The 21,006-nt window shown below is 42.8% G+C and overlaps 1 protein-coding gene across 12 annotated transcripts in view; it reads right to left on the bottom strand.

Annotated features, from left to right (window-relative positions):
• Window positions 1-2,121: 2,121 nt before the first annotated feature.
• Window positions 2,122-21,006, bottom strand: part of UNC80 (unc-80 homolog, NALCN channel complex subunit) — a 157,118-nt gene continuing 138,233 nt past the window's right edge. For all 12 annotated transcript variants that reach the window (XM_063429936.1, XM_063429937.1, XM_063429942.1 and 9 more), the window contains 2 exons: window positions 11,593-11,783; window positions 2,122-6,233 (listed from right to left, as the gene is read on the bottom strand). In XM_063429936.1, coding sequence (XP_063286006.1) covers window positions 5,967-6,233; window positions 11,593-11,783 — 458 coding nt within the window. In that variant the 3' untranslated portion in view covers window positions 2,122-5,966. The remainder of the gene's footprint in view (window positions 6,234-11,592; window positions 11,784-21,006) is intronic.

The raw sequence follows: 21,006 nt of genomic DNA, 5'->3' as shown, positions 1-21,006 counted from the left end.
ATAGGTATATATAGATATAATACATGTATATATAGCATATATATACACATATTTTTTTTTTTTTTACACAGATTTTTTTTTTACACTTTATTTTGGATTTTTCACTTGCAGGGAGACTGCCTGTCAGCACAGACAGTCCCCCTGCAGGCAGACACATGGACACCTATTGCGGTCATGTGATCGAGTGATCACATGGCCGTGGGGTCCTGATCTGCCGAAGGGGGACTGCCTGGGCAGACAGGCAACCCCCCTGGACCGGGTGGAGCACTGATCGCCGCCGTGGGACCGACGGCGATCAGGTAAGTAGCCCAAAACCGTTATGACGGTTCAGGACCGTCAGCGGTCCAAACGCACGTTTTACCGCTGACGGTCCTGAACCGTCAGCGGTCGTTAAGGGGTTAATCTCCTTTCTTCCAGTCTAAATGCGTGACCTCATGTCATATGTATAATCTGTTTATTAACAGATTCACAGCTAATGGTTTGTTTTGACCCCAAATATATATTCTCTCAAATATTGTTCACAAATCTGTCTGTCTTTGTGTTAGTGAGCACTTCTCCTTTGCCAAGATAATCCATCCACAGGTGTGGCATATCAAGAAAACAGCATGATTATTGCACAGGTGTACCTTAGGCTGGTCACAATAAAAGGCCACTCTAAAATGTGCAGTTTTACTGTATTGTGGGGACCGGGGGGGTGGGGGGGGGATCTGAAAACCAGTTAGTATCTGGTGTGACCACATTTTGCCTCACACAGTGCAACACATCTCCTTTGCATAGAGTTGATCAGGTTGTTGATTGTTGACTGTGGAATGTTGGTCCACTCCTCTTCAATGGCTGTGCGAAGTTGCTGGATATTGGCAGGACCTGGAACACGCTGTCGTAGACCGATTCAGAGGATCTCAAACATGCTCAATGGGTGACATGTTCGGTGAGTGTGCTGGTCATGCAAGAACTGGGATGTTTTCAGCTTCCAGGAATTATGTACAGAGCTTTGCAACATGGGGCTGTGCATTATCATGATGCAATATGAGGTGATGGTCATGGATGAATGGCACAACAATGGGCCTCAGGATCTCGTCACGGTATCTCTGTTCATTCCAAATGCCATCAATAAAATGCACCTGTGTTCGTTTCCCATAACATACACCTGCCCATACCATAATCCCACCACCACCATGGGCCACTCAATCCACAGCGTTGACATCAGCAAACCACTCACCCACACGACGCCATACACGCAGTCAGCCATCTGCCCTGTACAGTGAAAAAATGGATCCATCTGTGAAGAGAACACCTCCCCAAAGTGCCAGACGCCATTGAATGTGAGCATTTGCCCACTCAAGTTGGTTACGACAACAAACTTCAGTCAGGTCGAAACCCCAATGAGGACGACGAGCATGCAGATGAGCTTCCCTGAGACGGTTTCTGACAGTTTGTGCAGAAATTTTTGGTTATGCAAACCGATTGCAAAAAAAATATAAAAATCTTTTTTAGAGATATACATGCGTGGCCAAACACTACACACCTCCGAACATATGCTGCTATGAATAGCATTTATTTGCAGCATTGATTTTCCCTTAGTTCTGGAGAAGGAAGCAATGTAAACTGTATGATGTAAACAATCATACAAAACATTGAAGGGTTAAAATGACAAGCCCACTGCACCCTGACCACTTCATTGAGATGAATTGGTCTGGGTGACTTTAATGGTCTTTTAAATGAACTGTAATTACACACAGAAGGCTGTTGCAGGCGCTAGCAGGCTATTAAGAGAGCAGGAGGTAAGATTTTTGACATTAAACACACTGTGCACTGAGGGAAGCAATCGTTTTAAGGAAGTGCTAGGGAGGCGTGATTCTTATCCAGGGGAGGTATGGCTAGGACTGCCTAAAAACAAAACATGCTCATTGCTAAATTGCAGAGAATTGAGCTGTAAGACTGTGGGGACAAGATCTATACACCAAAACCATAAAATTAAGCTAACATTGGGCGTGTCCCTTTAATTCCATTGATTTACAGAGAACTTTTTTTAAAGTTTCATATTCTGTTTTGAGTTTTAAGCACGTACACCATATTGTAGTTTTAAATATATATTTATTATTTATACATCAAATTCTCACATAAAGCATCTCGTATGTTTTGACACAACTCGTGATATTTCAGTAACATGAGCGCTCACACACATACATATATATTTCTATTTAATTGGCAATAGACAGCCAAACATTTTAACCCATGTTTGTTAAATCTTTCAGTAACATTTCAAGTATCAGATAGTACGACCATACTGGCTATCCAACTTCCTGGAGCTCTGTCAGCTGTTTTATTCTTCTACACATTGGTGGGTGTTGTCACTTGATTTGGTGGAAATCAAATATTTTAATGACTAGCTTTGTTTGAACACCTACAGGGTGATTTACTAAACTGAGAATTGTCATAACTTAAAGTTAATTCAAAGGGAACTTTACAATTAAGGCCAATATAGCTGAAGTGGAAGCATAGTTGAATTTTTCCCAGTTCAGTTACTTTGGCCTTAAATTCGAAATGCACTTTGAATTCTTGGAAAGTCTCAATTTTTGTAAATATCCCTGAAATGGTTGAATCTTCTTCACTTGTTAAACAATTGGAACCTGGAATCATACCTATATTATAAGAAACCCTTGAAGTTCTAACTCAAGTGAGCCAATCACTGTAAACTATTTATTAGATAGGTTTATATTTTATTCTACACACTTTGCTTACAATATTGGATATACTTAGCTGATGCTTGTCTTTCTCCTCGACTATATGGATATAAGGAGAGAAAGAGTGGAAGCTTGCCTGCACCCAAATTACATAATCAGTTTCCCACAATTTCTATTAATAGTAGGAAGTGCAGGGTTGAGGACCGCACCGGGGGACATCAACAGGGCTGGCGCTACCTTAAGGCTGCAGAGTTGACTGCCATAGGGTACCACGGATGGTCCATGCAGATGATCCTGTGTCCCTTCATGAGCCATTGAGAGAGATCAAAGATCTCCCCCACGAGCCCAGTGCACCCACTGCATGGGGATGGACCCAGAGACCTTTTGGTCTGCACTATCACTGCTATTATGGAATTGTTGCAGTGGTAAAGCTCTGACACTAACAGAGAACGTCAACTCAGAACATGAATATGAACTCGGCGAAGGTGCAGACCAGAAAAGCTCAACAATGGACCTCAAAGTAAACCATATATTCTCATATGGGAGGAAGGCTGTGGCGGGGTATTTTTTTTCCCCATGTATACATCCTTATATTAATAAAATAATGCCTTCTACAAAGTTTGGTAAACTTAAATAGCAGCCGTAGTGTCATTTTACAGGCTTGTTTTAGTAATAAACTAATATATAATCACACAACTCCAACTGTGTGAACAATGATGGCAGGAAAAATTAAGCATGGTTAAAACTAATCTTCACTTATATAATTTGATATATTAGATTTGTCAAATTAAACTTTGGATATAGGTTTAAAAAGTGAACTTTAAATACATATGACAATGTATCTTCAATGTGGAATTTAAGTCATCCTACGGTCGTGATTTAACAGAACACTTTGTGAACTCACAAAACAGCAGAATTTTAAAAATGGCCCAACTAAATTGTTTAACTATGAACATTTATTAAATCCTGCTACCCATGTTCGGCAAATATATTTTATTTTTATTGTACAGTAGGCAACAAGAGTATATTCCAAGTTCCAAAGGTTAGCAAGTTCTTCTTTCAAAATCACAAATAAAGGAATTTCCTATAACATGTAAAAGATCTGCTTTTTGTAAGTTTCTTATGTGACAAACCTCATTATTTAGTGCTGTGCAATGTAGAACCACAGTGTGTGCTTTACACAGAATGAGAGAAAGGTCAAAACATGATAAAATGTACATTATCATTGTGGCATCATCATAACCACTCCACCCCATGATGGTTGGAGTAACTCTTTAAACAGAACCTTATTAAATGTGTATTCATTTTTGTGAAATCAGCAAGATCTACTCACATTACAGGGATCATTTTCACTGAAGAATGTAATACCAGCTACACTGTTTGTAGCTGTCCACCTGTTGACCTATGTCTTCATATCACCTGCTCCTACATCCTCTAAATTGATGGTCTTCCTACTGTAGACTATTTGACTCTTTCCAAACATAATGTCACATACCTCTCTTTAACAGGGGTAAGCGGACAGCTTTTAATCCGAGAGGATAGCCCAGTCACTTAGCCAAGAAATAACATAGCAGCTGGAAACATTTTTGGCACACCCAGACCAGACTAGACCAAAATGGTCACTGACCACTCCTGTTCAAGATGTAGTAGCACTCACCAAAATGGTCAGAGCCCATAAAAGGATTAAAGAAAAGATCCATACAGAATAAAACAAATACTGCTTAAAGACCCTTTTAGTCTAAACAACCCCAGTGGTCAGTTATCAAATTGCAAGTCAAAAATAAAACTCCAAAACCAAACATATAGTTGTTGGTCTTCAATGTTGGTCTTCATTGGAGCAGCTCTGAAAACAATTACCGTAAGTGCACACGCACCCTTCCTATACTAACTTGCTTTCTCTGGTTCTTTAACCAAGTTATAAACTGACATTTGGAACAAACACATAAAACAGCAGCAAACCCAACTAAAAGCAGAAAGAGCCATTTACAATCCAAACATTTTGTGTAATTTGTTGTGTCCTTTGCTTTCAGTTGGACCTGCAACACATTACATACAATAAATAAAACAGACACTTACAGTTTACTGTTACAAACAATATTAAAAAGTCTTCATAGATAAAAAGAGGAAACACACGAAAAAAACACAGTGATATGGTAAAAACAATACAGTGAGCCAGGGGAACACACATCATTTGTATTCAAACAAACTTGAAAGCAGCATTGATTTCTAAACTCACAGTAACAGGGGCAGCCCCAGGTCCATAAACAGAGGCAGCAGATTAAGGACAAGCATTTCAGCTGCTGTGGATCACAGCTCGCTTCATGCTGTGTCCGGCCAACTAAGAAATATATGCTCACTTTATATTTAAGGAAAAAGCAAGGAAAAGGTACCTTCCTTACATGAAGGTGTGCTATAATTCATATAACTGCAGCAGCGCCATTACGGCATGAGTAAAAACTAGTTGTAGCCCCCACCTTGATTTCAAACCTAGGATCGTCAGTCCACTGAAGCGCTACATGTGCAAAAAAAAGAGAAGTCGATCATCGCAGACTCCACTGCTCGTTCAACAGAGCAAAGTATTTTAATTCTGAATCTTTTTAAAACCCTCAACATACACGGAAAGGTACACATGATGAAAACTTGGCAGTCTACTCGTGTCATGTCATAAGACTCTTATCAAGAGAAAGTTTCTCGTGACACGAAACATGTAGGCTGTCGAGTCTCCACGTTATGTGCCTTCCACTCTATGTTATGGTATTATGAAGATTAAAAATGAGATTTTTCGCTATTTTTAATGAGTGTGCTATGGTCTGCGATGATTTCCTTTTCTTTCTTTTGTACGCACATGCTCATTACAGTCCAGAGCAACTGGAGTGACATTCATTATCTATCTCTTTGTGGCAGTGATGTTTTCCACGCTAGTCTCTCAGAGTTCTATTTTATTTCCTAAGCCTGAGATATGTTAAAGCTGGAAGCAAGATGCATACGTAATACAATTCACTTTGATATAGCACATTAACACTGACCACAGTTGTTGTTGTTTTACTTACACAGGAGGTAGCCCCTTAACAACACACTTAAACTGTGCACACACCCGAAAGCACAGCGACAAGGTCAAAGGAGCACCTTCTCTCAAGAGTAAACAAAACAGAAACACAACAAAAGGATAGGAAGTGCTCTACGTGTTTAGGGCACGTGCCATCACAAGGAGTTAGCTTTTTAACAAGAGTGAGGTACACCGCTAAATCAGAGTGAGGGTACTGAGTGGATGAAATATCAGGTTTACACATGGGACTCATCGAGGTCCACATCTGTCTCCCCCAACTCAATGTGGGAGAAGTTAAAGTGTCCAGAGACAAGAGGATTCTCTGTCCCAGTGTCTTCAGTGATGTGTAGGACTGTGTCTCCATACTGGAGCAAGCTACTGGTTTCCAGGCCACCAAAGTCATCAGTGTCTGAAAGATGGGAGGATGGAGATCTATGCAAAAGTGGGGCCACCATTGACCTGCTGGGCTCAATGTCCTCCTTCCCCAGGAAGTGGCCCCCTCTCTGGAAGACAATAAGTGAACAATGAGGCAATCAGGACAAGGTGGTTAATGGTATAACAATTCATGTTCTGTTAACTCATGATCGCCATAAAAAAACATGTACCGTTAATTATAATTACTACAATTGTTATTATAATTAGTATTATTACTCTGGCTATCCTTCAGGTTTAAGCAATTAGTTATTTTTAAAGGCAAGCTTTTCCCATTTTACTTTTTGTGTCCATACCTTGGAAGAGAATCACTTGGGGCAGTTAAAGCAGTGATGTAAGTGATGTATCTAACATGTGTAACTCCCAAGTTTCCTGATTTAATATAGACTGAGGTAATTTCATCGGCACCATTATTAAGTGATACTTGTTCTGAGATAGTGCATCTAATTTCCACTTTTTTTCAAAATCATGTCATAACATCACATTACTAAATCAATATTGTTGGGGAAGCACTTTCACTGAGCAATTCTTGTTTTCTGTTGAAATCTACAGCACTAAGTTTATCAGGAAGTGCCCTTAAGAAGGGATCAACCCCTAAATGTATTTAATATAAGTTACAACTGAATTCTGCAATTTAAGTTGTTTATTTTTTAGGTTGAATTTCTAACATAGACGAGCTGTATTGGAGACATTGCTAAAAAGGCTACATTTTTCCAATGCTCTGTAGCAGAGCAGCCTGCTCACAAAATTGGGGAACAAATAGAATTGTGTTCTTGCATCTGCCAAGCTTGATAGCTTAATGTGTAGACTTAATTTCACTGTATACCTAAAGGGCACTTTCAGGGTAATTCGCTAATGTGAAAATTGTCAGGAATTCAAGAGATGAACTGAAAGTATAGCTGAATTGGAACATGTTTCCAATTTGTCACTTTAAATGTAAAATTCCCTTTGCACTCCCAACAATTCGTTTTGAATAACCCTGTTTGTCATCTAAACATTTCTAAATGACAGGTCCATGAATGAAAACATGCTTGTCTGAAAGGTGCGCTTGTTTGAACTCATTGTACCGTCTTGACATAGGCTCTAACAATCAGGAATATTGCAGATGAGATGTTGCAGGAATATATTCAATCATTAGTATTTGAAAACCATGTTTTATAAAGACATATATCACTAAGATGCAAGAAGCTGGAAAATGAAAGAACTTGGTATTTTCTACATTTTTCTTTGTAGCAATAATAACTTTGATTCTTTCAATTGCTCCAACTTTCCTGTCCTTAGAAGAAAGATTAATATCTCTACATGCCCAAACTATACTGGTCCATAGCTATCCCCTTGGCTTTAATATCCATTCCAAGCAGAGTTCACTAGATATGCAAAAATCTGCAAACAACCCTGAATAAATGTAGTTTTTTTTAAAAGTAAAATAAAAAGGAATACATGAATGGATTAATTGATTCATTAATTAATTACATGTATGAAGAAATAAGTAAAAATAAATAGAGAACCAAACACCGTATATGTTGAAATTCTCCACATTTGCTTTACTTATTTCTTTTTGCGGAGAGACCTGCCATAGACATGACATGGACAGACAGCAATTTAGAATTATAGAAGGTTGGTTTCACAAATCACATTCCTGCATAAAAGAGAGAGTACGTTCAATTTGGTACAGACAGATAGCCAGAATTGTGTTTCAGGAGGAATGGGGTGTTAGTTACTTGGTGTGTATAACCTGGAGCATTACAGTCAACAGCATCTGGAAGGCATCTTTCCCTTTAAAGGGATCCTACAGTGCCAGGAAAACAAACCCGTTTTCCTGGCACTATAGGGTTAATAGGTCCCCCCCCCCCCCTCACTCGGGGCCTCCCTCTCATGGTGCTAAAGGGGTTAAAACCCCTTCAGCCCTTACCTGAATCCAGCGCCGATGTCCCTAGGCACTGGGTCAGGTTCCGCCTTCGCTCCTCCTGGCGCGTGCGCATTAGGAAAATCTGACGCCGGAGGTCCGTGAGGATGGCCAGCACCAGATAACAGACCAAAAGTCCATTTGGATTCCGTAAGCACTCTTGTGGCTGTCTGTCAGACAGCCACTGGGGGCAGACTTAGAGCTGCAATGTAAACATTGCAGTTTCTCTGGAACTGCAATGGTTTACATTGCAGCACTAAGTGCAAAAAGGTCACAGCACCCAGACTACTTCAATTAGCTGAAGTGTCCCTTTAAGCCTACTGTCAATCCTAAATCCCCCTTATTCTACAATACTACTTATTCCCAGCCCTCCTAACCCTATACTGCACCTGGACTACACTGCTGTAACCTGTCTCCTTACAGAACTGGGTATAACAGTGTAACTTGTGCTGTAAGTATGCCTGTCATTAATAAGGGTGCAGCAATGACACTACTGTCTATTTAAAGGGACACTATAGTCACCTGAACAACTCTATCTTAATGAAGCAGTTTTGGTGTATAGAACATGCCCCTGCAGCCTCACTGCTCAATCCTCTGCCATTTAGGAGTTAAAGCCCTTTTTTTTATGAACCCTAGTCACACCTCCCTGCATGTGACTTGCACAGCCTTCCATAAACACTTCCTGTAAAGAGAGCCCTATTTAGGCTTTCTTTATTGCAAGTTCTGTTTTAATTAAGATTTTCTTATCCCCTGCTATGTTAATAGCTTGCTAGACCCTGCAAGAGCCTCCTGTATGTGATTAAAGTTCAATTTAGAGATTGAGATACAATTATTTAAGGTAAATTACATCTGTTTGAAAGTGAAACCAGTTTTTTTTTTTCATACAGGCTCTGTCAATCATAGCCAGGGGAGGTGTGGCTAGGGCTGCATAAATAGAAACAAAGTGAATGGCAGTGAATTGAGCAGTGAAATTGCAGGGGAATGATCTATACACTAAAACTGCTTTATTTAGCTAAAGTAATTTAGGTGACTATAGTGTTCCTTTAAAGTATACTTGCTCTTTGTATTTTTACTTATTTATTTCAAGTTTAGACTAGGCTTTTAAGTGAAAGGAACAATATACTGTTTGGAATATAAACATCTATGACTAACACTATAGTATTTAACTAACTGTTTTAGGTCACAGGATCATCACAAAATACAGGGAGGCTTTTGCACACGAGCGGTAAAACGCCATGCTGCGCCAATCAGCATCTCCTCATAGAGATGCATTGAATCAGTGCATCTCTATGAGGAACATTTAGCGCCTCCATTCAGAGCCTAGAGACCAGTGGCGTACATACCGGGGTCGCGGCTGCGACCAGGCCCGGCCCACCAGGGGGCCCGGCCGCCCCTGCGACCCGGTATGTATGTCACTTGGCCAGCCTCTTCTCCTAGGGGGCCCAGGAGCCGGCCACCTCCGGGCCCCCCGAGGCTGGCCCTGCTGTCACCCGGCTGGCCGGTCCTGTGGGCGCGCGAGGGAGCACTCTCCCCTGAGTGCTTCCTCTTCAGCTCCCTCGCACACCGCAATGATACCGGAGCCGGAAGATGACGTCATCTTCCGGCGCCGGGATCAGTACGCGGCGCGCGAGGGAGCTGAAGAGGAAGCACTCAGGGGAGAGTGCTCCCTCGCGCGCCGGCCTGCTTGCCTGCCCGCCGGGTGACCGGCCCTCCAGGAGCCCAGCAGCACCACTGGACCCCAGGGAATCCCCTCAGCACTCCAAAAGGTAAGGAGGCTGGGGGGATTAAAAAAAAAAAAAAATGTGAGTGTTAGTGTGTGTGTTAGTGTGTGTTTTACTGTGAGTGTTAGTGTGTGTGTTAGTGTTACTGTGTGTGTTAGTGTGTGTTTTACTGTGTGTGTTAGTGTTACTGTGAGTGTTAGTGTGTGTGTTAGTGTTTGTGTTAGTATTACTGTGAGTGTTAGTGTGTGTGTTAGTGTGTAACACTAACACTCACAGTAAAACACACACTAACACTCACAGTAACACTAACACACACTAACACACGCAGTAACACTAACACACACACTAACACTCAGTGTGTTAGTGTTACTGTGAGTGTTAGTGTGTGTGTTAGTGTGTGTGTTAGTGTGTGTGTGTGCTACTGTGAGTGTTAGCGTGTGTGTTACTGTGAGTGTTAGCGTGTGTGTTACTGTGAGTGTTAGCGTGTGTGTTACTGTGAGTGTTAGCGTGTGTGTTACTGTGAGTGTTAGCGTGTGTGTTACTGTGAGTGTTAGTGTGTTTTACTGTGAGTGTTAGTGTGTGTGTTAGTGTGAGTGTTAGCGTGTGTTACTGTGAGTGTTAGCGTGTGTTACTGTGAGTGTTAGCGTGTGTGTTAGTGTTACTGTGAGTGTTACTGTGTGTTAGTGTGAGTGTCAGTGAGTGTGTTAATGTGTGTCTGTTACTGAGTGTGTTTGTATTAGTGAGTCTGTTTGATGTCTGTTAGTGAGTGTATGTTTTGTAAGTGAGTGTGTATGTATGTCTGTCGCTGAGTGTGTCTCTGTCAGTAAATGTGTGTGTCTGTTAGCTAGTGTGTATGCATGTGTTAGCTAGTGTGTATGCGTCTGTTCGTGAGAGTGTGTATGTGCGTGTCTTCAGCACTTACCTTTCTCCAGCGCCGGACTCCCTTGGCGCTGGGGATCCCTCCGCCTCTCAGCTCCGAATGCGCATGCACAGCAAGAGCCATGCGCGCATTCAAACCGCCCATAGGAAAGCATTACTCAATGCTTTTCTATGGACGTTCAGTGTCTTAGAATCGCGGAAGCTCCTCTAGCGGCTGTCAGTGAGACAGCCACTAGAGGCTGGATTAACCCTCAGTGAAACATAGCAGTTTCTCTGAAACTGCTATGCTTTCAGCTGCAGGGTTAAAACTAGAGGGACCTGACACCCAGACCACTTCATTGAGCTGATGTGATCTGGGTGTCTGTACTGGTCCTTTAAGTGTGTGTGCATCTGCATGCACTGGTGTACATACCGCGGTCGCAGGGGTCGCAGCCCTGCAACCCCTGCGACCAGGTGCCCGCCGCCATGTGTTGCGGCCCCGGCCCGCGCAGAGTAAGCGTGCGGGGGGGGCCCACAGATCAATTTTCGCACCGGGGCCCCATAGGTCATGTGTACGCCACTGCTAGAGACTCAGAACATAGGTGCTGCACTGCATGCAGCAATGATATAGGGAGCATGTTTAGTGGCCTTCTGAGTGACTGCCACTAGAGTTGCAACTAGGCATAGCAAAGATGTAACATCTACTGTGAACACTTTACTTTTATGTAAACTTTTAACATAATAGAACTGTAATTCTTAAGAAACTGTAATCTTAATAATAAAATATTATGAATTTATCAGATAATATTACCATTAAAGAAACATTTGTTTGGTAGAAATGATTTTAAAGATAATTTTCCTGTTTGTCCAGTGTCAGTACTAGGCAGGCCTCAGTGGGACAATAACATTGAGATACATTGTGCTCTAACCTGCTTGTGGTGTTACCTGGCTGTCATTTTGGCTGTGCAGATCAGCCACGGTGATGGATGGAGAGGAGGTGAGTACAGGGCTTTCTGCAGACACCTGTTTGCTGGATGGAGCCGGGCTACAGCCGGAACGTGTAGCTACAGAAGGGACATCGGCATGAGAAGTAGATGGCTGTGTCTCAGTAAAGGTTACTGATCGCTTCTGATCCACTGCAGAAAGAGCACACCATGGGAACATGGAATGAGATGTCGAAACATGCAAACTAGCTGATTCCTTTGTCATGTTATCAGAGGCGTGTGCAGCACATTTCATTAGGGTGTGTACCCAGGAATTTTTTTTTTAATATTATATAAGGTGCATATTTATTAAAGAGACACTCCAAGCACCATAACAAATTTAGCCAGCAGTAGTGGTTATAGTCAGGTCCACCATAAGGGGGTACAGACACTACCTGTGTAAGGGGCCTGGTTGAGCTCAAGGCCCCACATTGTGCATAGTCCTTAGTGGTCTGCTTGGGGAGATGATTTATCCCCCTGAACCTGACTGCAGAGTAAACTCTTTATTATATGGAAGCCTGCACAATCCTCTTGCAGATGGACGTACTGCAGGAAGTGATATCACAGATATGACTTCCTCCCAGAGTTACCATAAAGCTCCTCCAACTGGCAGCTGAGGGTCAGACGCGGGGCAGTGTGTAGATGCAGGGCCGGACTGGGGATACAAAGCAGCCCTGGAAAAAAATGTTATGCCAGCCCCATAAGTCACTGCGCAATATATTGTCGCATGTCATATGTAAGGCTATGTCTTACCACCCCAGATGACAGATGATTGAGTAATATATATATATATAATTATACAGTAAGCATACCCACATGCAGACACTGACATCTCAATGACACACACAAGCTCATTGATACACACCTTCATAGACAAAGAATCTCACTGATATACATCAGCTCACTGACATAAAAACACAAGCTTACTCACTAGCAGGCACACACATGCAAGCAAGCTCGCTCACTCACTAGCAGACGTGCACACACACACACACAGCTTAATGTCGTGGTACTGGTATCTATAGCATGTCTCTACAGGCTTTTCAACGTAAACACTAACTTTTCCGAGAAAAGGCAGTGTTTACATTGCTTCAAAGTGACACCGCTAGTGACCGTCACTCAAACGGTCACTAGAGGTGCTTCCTGTGTCAGTGCACCTACATTCAGGGCCTCCACACTCTGGAGGCGCTGAACGTTCCCCATAGAGATACATTGATTCAATGCATCTCTATGAGGAGATGCTGATTGGTGTAGCGTTTTGCAGCCAATCCTATGGCAAAGCATTGGATTGGCTGAGATCATCAAGCTTGATGATCTTAGCCATAGAGGCAGGGCCAGTCGAGGGGAGACCAGCACGCTGCGTGGGGGAAAAAAAGGTGAGCAAAAACACTATTTTTAAACACACATATACACCATGACAGACACAGAAACACACATATACCATGACACACACACACACACCATCACAGGCCATGACACAGACTGACCCACACACACACCATGACACAGACAGACAGACACACCATGACACACACACACATATACCATGACTAATATAAGTATCTTATATGATTAATATAAGAGTCTGTATTACTCTCTATTTTATGATTCAGTACAAGATAGAATTGTTTTTGTGTGTGTGTGTGTGTGTGTATATTAAGGGCATATGTGTTTTTTTGGAGTGTTGTTGACCACTAATCACAATGGGGGTTGACCACTTGGGACCAGACCAATTAGGCAAGGGTTGGAGATTAAAGAGATACTAAGCACCATAATCACTTCAGTCTGCTGTAGTGACTATAGTACCAGGAGTGACCTGTCCCCATTCCACTGTTAAGAGACAACCTGTATTTGAGCAGTCTGACACGTAACTGGGTCTCTTAGACGTCAGTGGAACACAGAATGCCTAGTTCATTTTTTTTTTAACTGTATTTAGTTTTTATTGTTAAGTAAAACTTCAAACTTGAATGCATCAATGATCTAAATACAAACCGTGTTTATATATATATATATATATATATATATATATATATATATATTAAAAAGAAAACTGGAGATTTCAATTATAAACTAAAATAAAATGACCTGCTGCTCAAATTAATCTCTTAAAACTTCATATATATGAAGTTTTAAGAGATTAATTTCAGCAGCAGGTCATTTTATTTTAGTTTATAATTGAAATCTCCAGTTTTCTTTTTAATACACACATATATATATATACCATGACACACACATATACCATGACACACACACCATGACACAGACAGACGCACACACCATGACACAGACAGACGCACACACACCATGACACAGACAGACACACACACACACACACACACACACACACCATGACACACACACATATACCATGATACACACCCCATGACATAGACAGACACACACCCCATGACGGACAGACAGACACACACCCCATGACGGACAGACAGACACACACCCCATGACGGACAGACAGACACACACCCCATGACGGACAGACAGACACACACCATGACGGACAGACACACACACCATGACGGACAGACACACACACACCATGACGGACAGACACACACACCATGACAGACAGACACACACACACACACCATACAGACAGACACCATGACACAGACACACACACACCATGACACAGACACACACACACACCATACAGACAGACACACACACCATACAGACAGACACACACACACACCATACAGACAGACACCATACAGACAGACACCATGACACAGACAGACACACACACACCATACAGACACACCATACAGACACACACACCATACAGACAGACACACCATAACACATTACTACCTGCCAGGGGGTCGTGCAGTGCAGACGGCTGTCTGTGCTGGTGGCCGCTGGGGAACTTGTGCTGGAGTCTGGCGGCCGCTGGGGGTCTGGTACTGGCGGCCGCTGGGGGTCTGGTACTGGCGGCCGCTGGGGGTCTGGTACTGGCGGCCGCTGGGGGAGATCTGCTGGCGGCCGCTGGGGGAGCAGGCTGTTCTGTCTCTGCTCCCCCGCCCTCGCGCGCTGCTGCATGAGACCGGCGCCAGAATATGACGTCATATTCTGGCCGCGGTCTCATTAAGCGGCACGCTGGGGCGGGAGAGCAGAGACAGAACAGCCTGCTCCCCCAGCGGCCGCCAGCAGATCTCCCCCAGCGGCCGCCAGTACCAGACCCCCAGCGGCCGCCAGTACCAGACCCCCAGCGGCCGCCAGTACCAGACCCCCAGCGGCCGCCAGTACCAGACCCCCAGCGGCCGCCAGCAGACCTCCCCAGCGTCCGACAGTACCAGACCCCCAGCGGCCGCCAGCAGACCTCCCCAGGCGGCCACCAGTACCAGACCCCCAGAGGCCGCCAGCAGACCCAGGTGTCTGCCCGGCCCCAGGTGCTGACGGCCCACCGGGAAATTTCCCGGTATCCCGGTGGGCCAGTCCGGCCCTGTGTAGATGAGAATGTTACATTGCCATCCTCTATTTCTCACAGCGAAAACTGCAATACATTTCCTCTGAGGTAGGAATGCCTGGTGGGAAGAAAGGGTAGGGGCAGGATAAATTTATGGCTAGTTGCTGTAAAGGGAAGAGGTTGTGGACCTGTATTTGTAAGTGTCTGACGGTGTGTGTCTCTAGCTGTATGTCAGTTTGACAGTGTTTGTGTATCTATTGTATGTGGGTATGTATGTGTCTGACAGTGGGTGTGTGTGCATCTCTGGCTGTGTGTTTGACACTGACAGTGTATGAGTGTGTAGCTCTAGCTGTGTGTCTGTCTGACAGTGGGTGTATGTTTATCACTGGCTGTGTGTGTAACTATGTGTGTGAGCATGTATATCTGGCCGTGTGTCTGTTTGACAAAGTGTGCATGAGTGTTTGGCTATGTGTGTGTGTGTGTGTGTGATAGTGTATGAGAGTATGTACATGTCCAACTGTGTGCCTGTTTGATGCTGTGTGTGTGCATCTGTGAGTTTTGTATGTAGTTGTGTGTGGGTGGGTGATTTGTGTTGATGTGTGCAAATAGAACGGCTGTTTGCTGCTCTGTGCGATTAGATGTGAGTGGACAGCTCTGGCTGATATGTGTTTCTGAGTGTAGGTAGTAGTGAGTTATGTATGTAGTTTTAAAATATATATATGGTAGAATGTGGCTAAGTGTGATTGATGTTTGTGGCTGTGTGTGTAAGTGAACGCGGGGAGGCTTTGTTTGTTCCAGCCTACCTGCAATTACTGTGTAACAAATGTAAAAAAAAAAATATTTATATCCCTCTTTCTATTTATATTACGTTTTAATGGACCACTTGTGCACGAGGGCAATTATCCTATTCCCTGGTGGCCCAGTAGTTCTGTAGCAAGCTGCTTGGTGGCCCAGTAGAGTATTCTTCCCAATCTCTAGTGGGAGGAGATTGTAGTCTGCACCTTCATCTGGTACAAACACTGTAAAAGCACCTTCTGGTCCCCGACTAAAAGGCACTAGATAAAGTGAACTACACTTGCCTGAAGTGCAGACCTTGAGCTCCCTCGTAGGAATGAGTGACAACAGTATTGGCTAGTGCAGCAGCAGGATGGCCAGGGCACCCTTTGTACCCCACACACGTCTAGGATATTAATTGTCTCATCTTTCTGAACCTCTTTTACTTTTCTCCATTCCTTTCCAAAGCTATCAGGACATTGGCATCAATCAAGTGTTGAAGAAATGAGTGAAGCAGTATAATCAAAATAATATTCTTAAAGGGAACTGTCACTTCTCTGGAGTTTACACTATTGAATAAAACATTAAAATCAGTTATAATGTGAGTTAACCTTCATTATCCATTTTCTTTTAAATTTACATTTACCGATTAGCAATTCAAAACATTAGTCAATTCAGACAAGGCAAAGCCAGTGCAAACATTGCGAAAGAGGAGGCATAGAAACATTGTTTCTCATCCTCTCTCAATGCCGACTACCAGGTGTAAAGGACTACCAGGTGTAAAAGACGGAGCTTAGAACAATGATTGAAAGGGATCTAAGATAGAGGCACTCAGTCGCTGGATAGAGAGGTGTGTTTTTTTCACACCTCACAAAAAAAATTTAATTAAATACATGGATAAGTAAATATATTATTAATAAACGTCCGAAATGACAGTTCCCCTTTAAGAAATATATTTTCAGTTAGTTGAGGCATAACTGGGAGAGTGGATGGAGAGTGACCATATCAGAATTGTAATCAGGGTACCACTAACCTGCTGCTCCATCTAAAAAAATGCATACTTCACGTCTGCATAGTGTAGCATTTTCACATGAGCCCTCAGTAAATAGATGATGTGGTCACTTTAAGCAATAGGGGAAAGAAGTGTTGACTCTTCACGTGATTAAAAGCATCTTTTTACTTCAATATTCTGTAGCGTAGTAAAACAGTAGCAGGAAGCTATGAGCAGAACCAACATCAGATATGCCATTTCTAATTGGTGTAGTACTTGATGGCCTTGAAACATTTTGTCTTTTGAGAATAATATTAAAAAAAATCTAAATGAGTTACAGGTGTTACCAATGTTGATAATCCTCATTTCCCATTTGGACAGGAGATCTGACGTGGTCACTAACAAATGGTTGCAATGATTTTTGTGTAATGATGAATTTCGGTACTGCAATATTCATGCACATGAAGGAAGACAGAGTTGGTAGGTTTGAATTTTAGCATTGGTGGTCTTATAATTCATCAGGATTAATGTATAGAAATACAGTTGTAATTAGCTGAATGTGTTAAGCTTGCCCATTATTGAAAGTGTTAATTGTTTGTTGTAAGAATGTTACAACTGTTCGAAAATGCATCTTATCTTATCATTTAAGGAGTTCTATGGACGGTCCCAAGGTTGCGTGAGATCTTCCATAGACCTCTGTTTTATACTCTTGCACATGTAAGAGAATAACACTATTCCTGGTGGATGATGGGTCAAGAGCTGGAGATCCATGTCTATTTCACAAAGAAAACAACACATTGTTAACTGGTCAGAGTTAAGATTAGACCAAGTCGGTGCTATGGCTACTGAGCTGTTACCCATACCACTGACTTGTAATAATATATAATATAGTTTTATATATATATATTAATTATATGTCAGCCCTCAGGCAGTCACTGGGGCAATAGGGGGAGAGAGAAAGATAATATAATACTATTACATTTGGCAGGGGGCAAGAGCTGCTGCTGCTGTGCTCTCTCTATGCTGCTTCCAAGATGTCTCCTTGCTTCTCTTTCCTGTGGGCACTATAACCCCACCCCTTGGTGCTATGAGCCAGTGATGACCCCCTAAAAGAGATAACAATAGCATGCCTTCACTCATGGACAGCTAGCTGGAAATTCCTTCTTAAAGAACACTAGGCATGTGCAAAACCTGCTGAAACAGGGCAGATTTCAAACCTGCTCCATTTTTTTGACATGCCTAGATGCTCTCAAGTTGCAGAGCTGAAACCTATTACAGAATTAAACAGACACTGATTTTTCCTACCATATTTTTTGGCTTACCACCGTCTCCACCAGAAAAAGAAGTGTAGTGTTTCTAAACTACTGCAAATATTTTTTTCCCCACATAAAAATCGTTGGGGCGCTGCCCCAAGTGCCCCTATGGACGAGCCGCCAATTTTACGACTTCAGCTGTCATTGACTGAAGACTGATATAATTGGAAAGGGGCCTCTGACACTGAACATCTTACCAAGCCAATTTTTTAGACCAAGCAGTCCAAAATGTGTCTTAAATATAATTTTAAAATGCTACAAAATAATAATAAAACAATATGCATGTAATTATTGTAATAAAAACCCACAGATAAAAGTATTCTTTGCACAGCAATTTATGTGATTTTTTTTTTTTTTGTCACCTTTTACTATGGCTTAAATTTCATATTAAAAATCATACTAGACAGGTCTAAAACTTACTTGCCACTGCAAGCCCAATATGTCCATGACCAGGACTGGCCCTAGGCATTACGGTGCCCTGTGCAAAAAACGGTCTGCAGCTAATAGAGGTGCAGGATTGAGGTGCCAGATTGGCTGCACAGCATTACAGAGGGGCAGACTAAGTATTATGTTCACATAAAGCAGTGAATCATTGTACTTTGGATTTTCCATATTAACCTTGACCTCTTTGGTATAAAACCTCACAGTAATGTACTTTACTTTATCCACTGAGATCCACAGCAATAAAAACAAAAAAATTAAAAGCCCTCATGTATTATGTAGTGTGTACCATTTTACCACAGAACTCCACAACAATACATCTCTCAGTAATTTGCAGTGTATGAGTATTTCACAGTAGTCCACAAAAATACAACTCCAAGTAGTGTGCCTATTAGTGTATCACAGAGCTCCCCAACTATAAAGCAAAGAGTAACGTGCATTTTGTATGACTGAGTACCACTCTAGTAAATAAATCGATATTATGCAATTTGTGTATGTGTGTGTTGTCTGTGTGTGATATGTATGCTGTTTGTTGACTGTGTGTGATATTTGAGATGGGTGTATTGCCTGTGTGTGATATATCTGTGCATTGACTGTGTGATATGCATTATTGGTATTTAATTCATATACAAAATAAATGAATGTAGGCCCATGTGTGCATACAGGCGTGATTTTAGCAGAGTCACATGCACACAGTCCCAGGCACATAGTCACACATAAACAGTGACAAGCAAACAAATACACAGTGACAGGACAGTCACAGTTACAGACAGTCACACATGCACAGTTACAGACAGACAGTCACACAAGCAGTTACAAACAGTCACACAGTCACAGGCAGTCACACACACAGTTATGGTCACACACACAGTTACAAACAATCACACACAGTCACACACACAGCTACGGTCACACACACAGTCACAGACAGTCGCACACACAGTTAGAGGCAGACAGTCATGCAGTTACAGGCAGTCACACACACACACACACACACTTACAGACAGTTACCACTTTCCATTATCAGGGCCGTCTTTAACGCAGGGCAAACGGGGCAGCTGCTCCATTTGCCCTCTGCCTGCAAACTATGGGGGCCCATCGGGTGGCCCACTTAGGGCCACCCAGTGGGCCTGTGTCAGCAGGGGCCCGGTCGGGCACTGTGGCGCTTTAACAGCGCGACCGGGCCCTTGCTTTTCGGCAGCCGACTGGAAGTGACAATGAGTCTGTCAGTATGTCTGTGTGTGTGTGTGTGAGTCTGTCAGTATGTCTGTCTGTCTGTATGTGTGCCAGAATGTCTGTATGTCTATGTGTGAGTCTGTCAATGTCTGTGTGGTTCTGTATGTCTGTGTTTGTCAATATGTCTGTCAGTGTATGTGTGTTTCAGTATGTCCATCTGTCTGTGTGTATATGTGCCGGTATGTCTGTCAGTGTATCTGTATGTCTGTGTGTGTGAGTCCATCAGCTTCTGTGTGGTTCAGTATGTCTTTGTGTATGTGTGTTTCAGTATGGCTGTCTGTGTCAGTACGTCTGTCAGAATGTGTCTCTGTATCTGTATGTTGTCCATTTGTGTTTGTGTGTGTATCTGTATGTGTCAGTGTTTGTATCTGTATATCTGCATGTGTTTCAGGTTGTGTATCTGTGTGTCTGTATGTGTGTCAGTGTGTGTGTCGGTGTATCTATATGAAGTCAGTGTGTGTACCTTTGTATCTGCATGCATGCCAGTGTTTGTATCTGTGTGTGTCTATGTGTGTGTCAGTGTATCTATATGTAGTCTGTGTGTATCTGTATGTTCTTGTGTGTATCTATATGCGGTCAGTGTGTATCTGCGTGTGTGTGTCAGGTAGTGTATTTGTGCATATCTATATGTAGTCAGAGGGGCCCAAGTAAATGCTTGCCCAGGGTCCAATCCAAATTAAAGACGGCCCTGTCCATTATGTATACAGGGGGAAGGGAGTGGAGGCACTGCAGTCCCTGGAATCTACTGGTTGGGGCAGCGGGAGCTCCTTCATGCTTCTCCCTCAGTGTGCAATAGTAGACGGACAGCAGATTCAGGATGCACTTAACTCCGCCCCTGCTCCTCAATGACTATTTCACACATTTAACTCTCTTCTTCGCCCTGCTGTTCCTCCTTCACCTACTAACTTGACCGCCTCAGACTTTGCAACTCACTTCACTGACAAGATCTCTACAATCAGAGAAGAGATCTCTCATCTTTCTTCTTCCCCTTACAATACTTCCCCTAACTTCACTCCCTCTGCTGTTATGTTCATTCGCACCCGCTACATTGGAAGAGGTTTCTGCTCTGCTCCAGTTCTCCCGCCCCACCACCTGCTCCCTAGATCCAATTCCCTCGCATCTCATCCGTACTCTGTTTTCTTCTCTTTCTCCAGCTCTCACTAAAATTCTCAATCTCTCTCTCTCCTCTGGTATATT

Source organism: Pelobates fuscus, chromosome 8 (assembly GCF_036172605.1).
Source record: "Pelobates fuscus isolate aPelFus1 chromosome 8, aPelFus1.pri, whole genome shotgun sequence".
NCBI lineage: Eukaryota > Metazoa > Chordata > Amphibia > Anura > Pelobatidae > Pelobates > Pelobates fuscus.
This window is presented reverse-complemented; position numbering and strand designations above follow the sequence as displayed.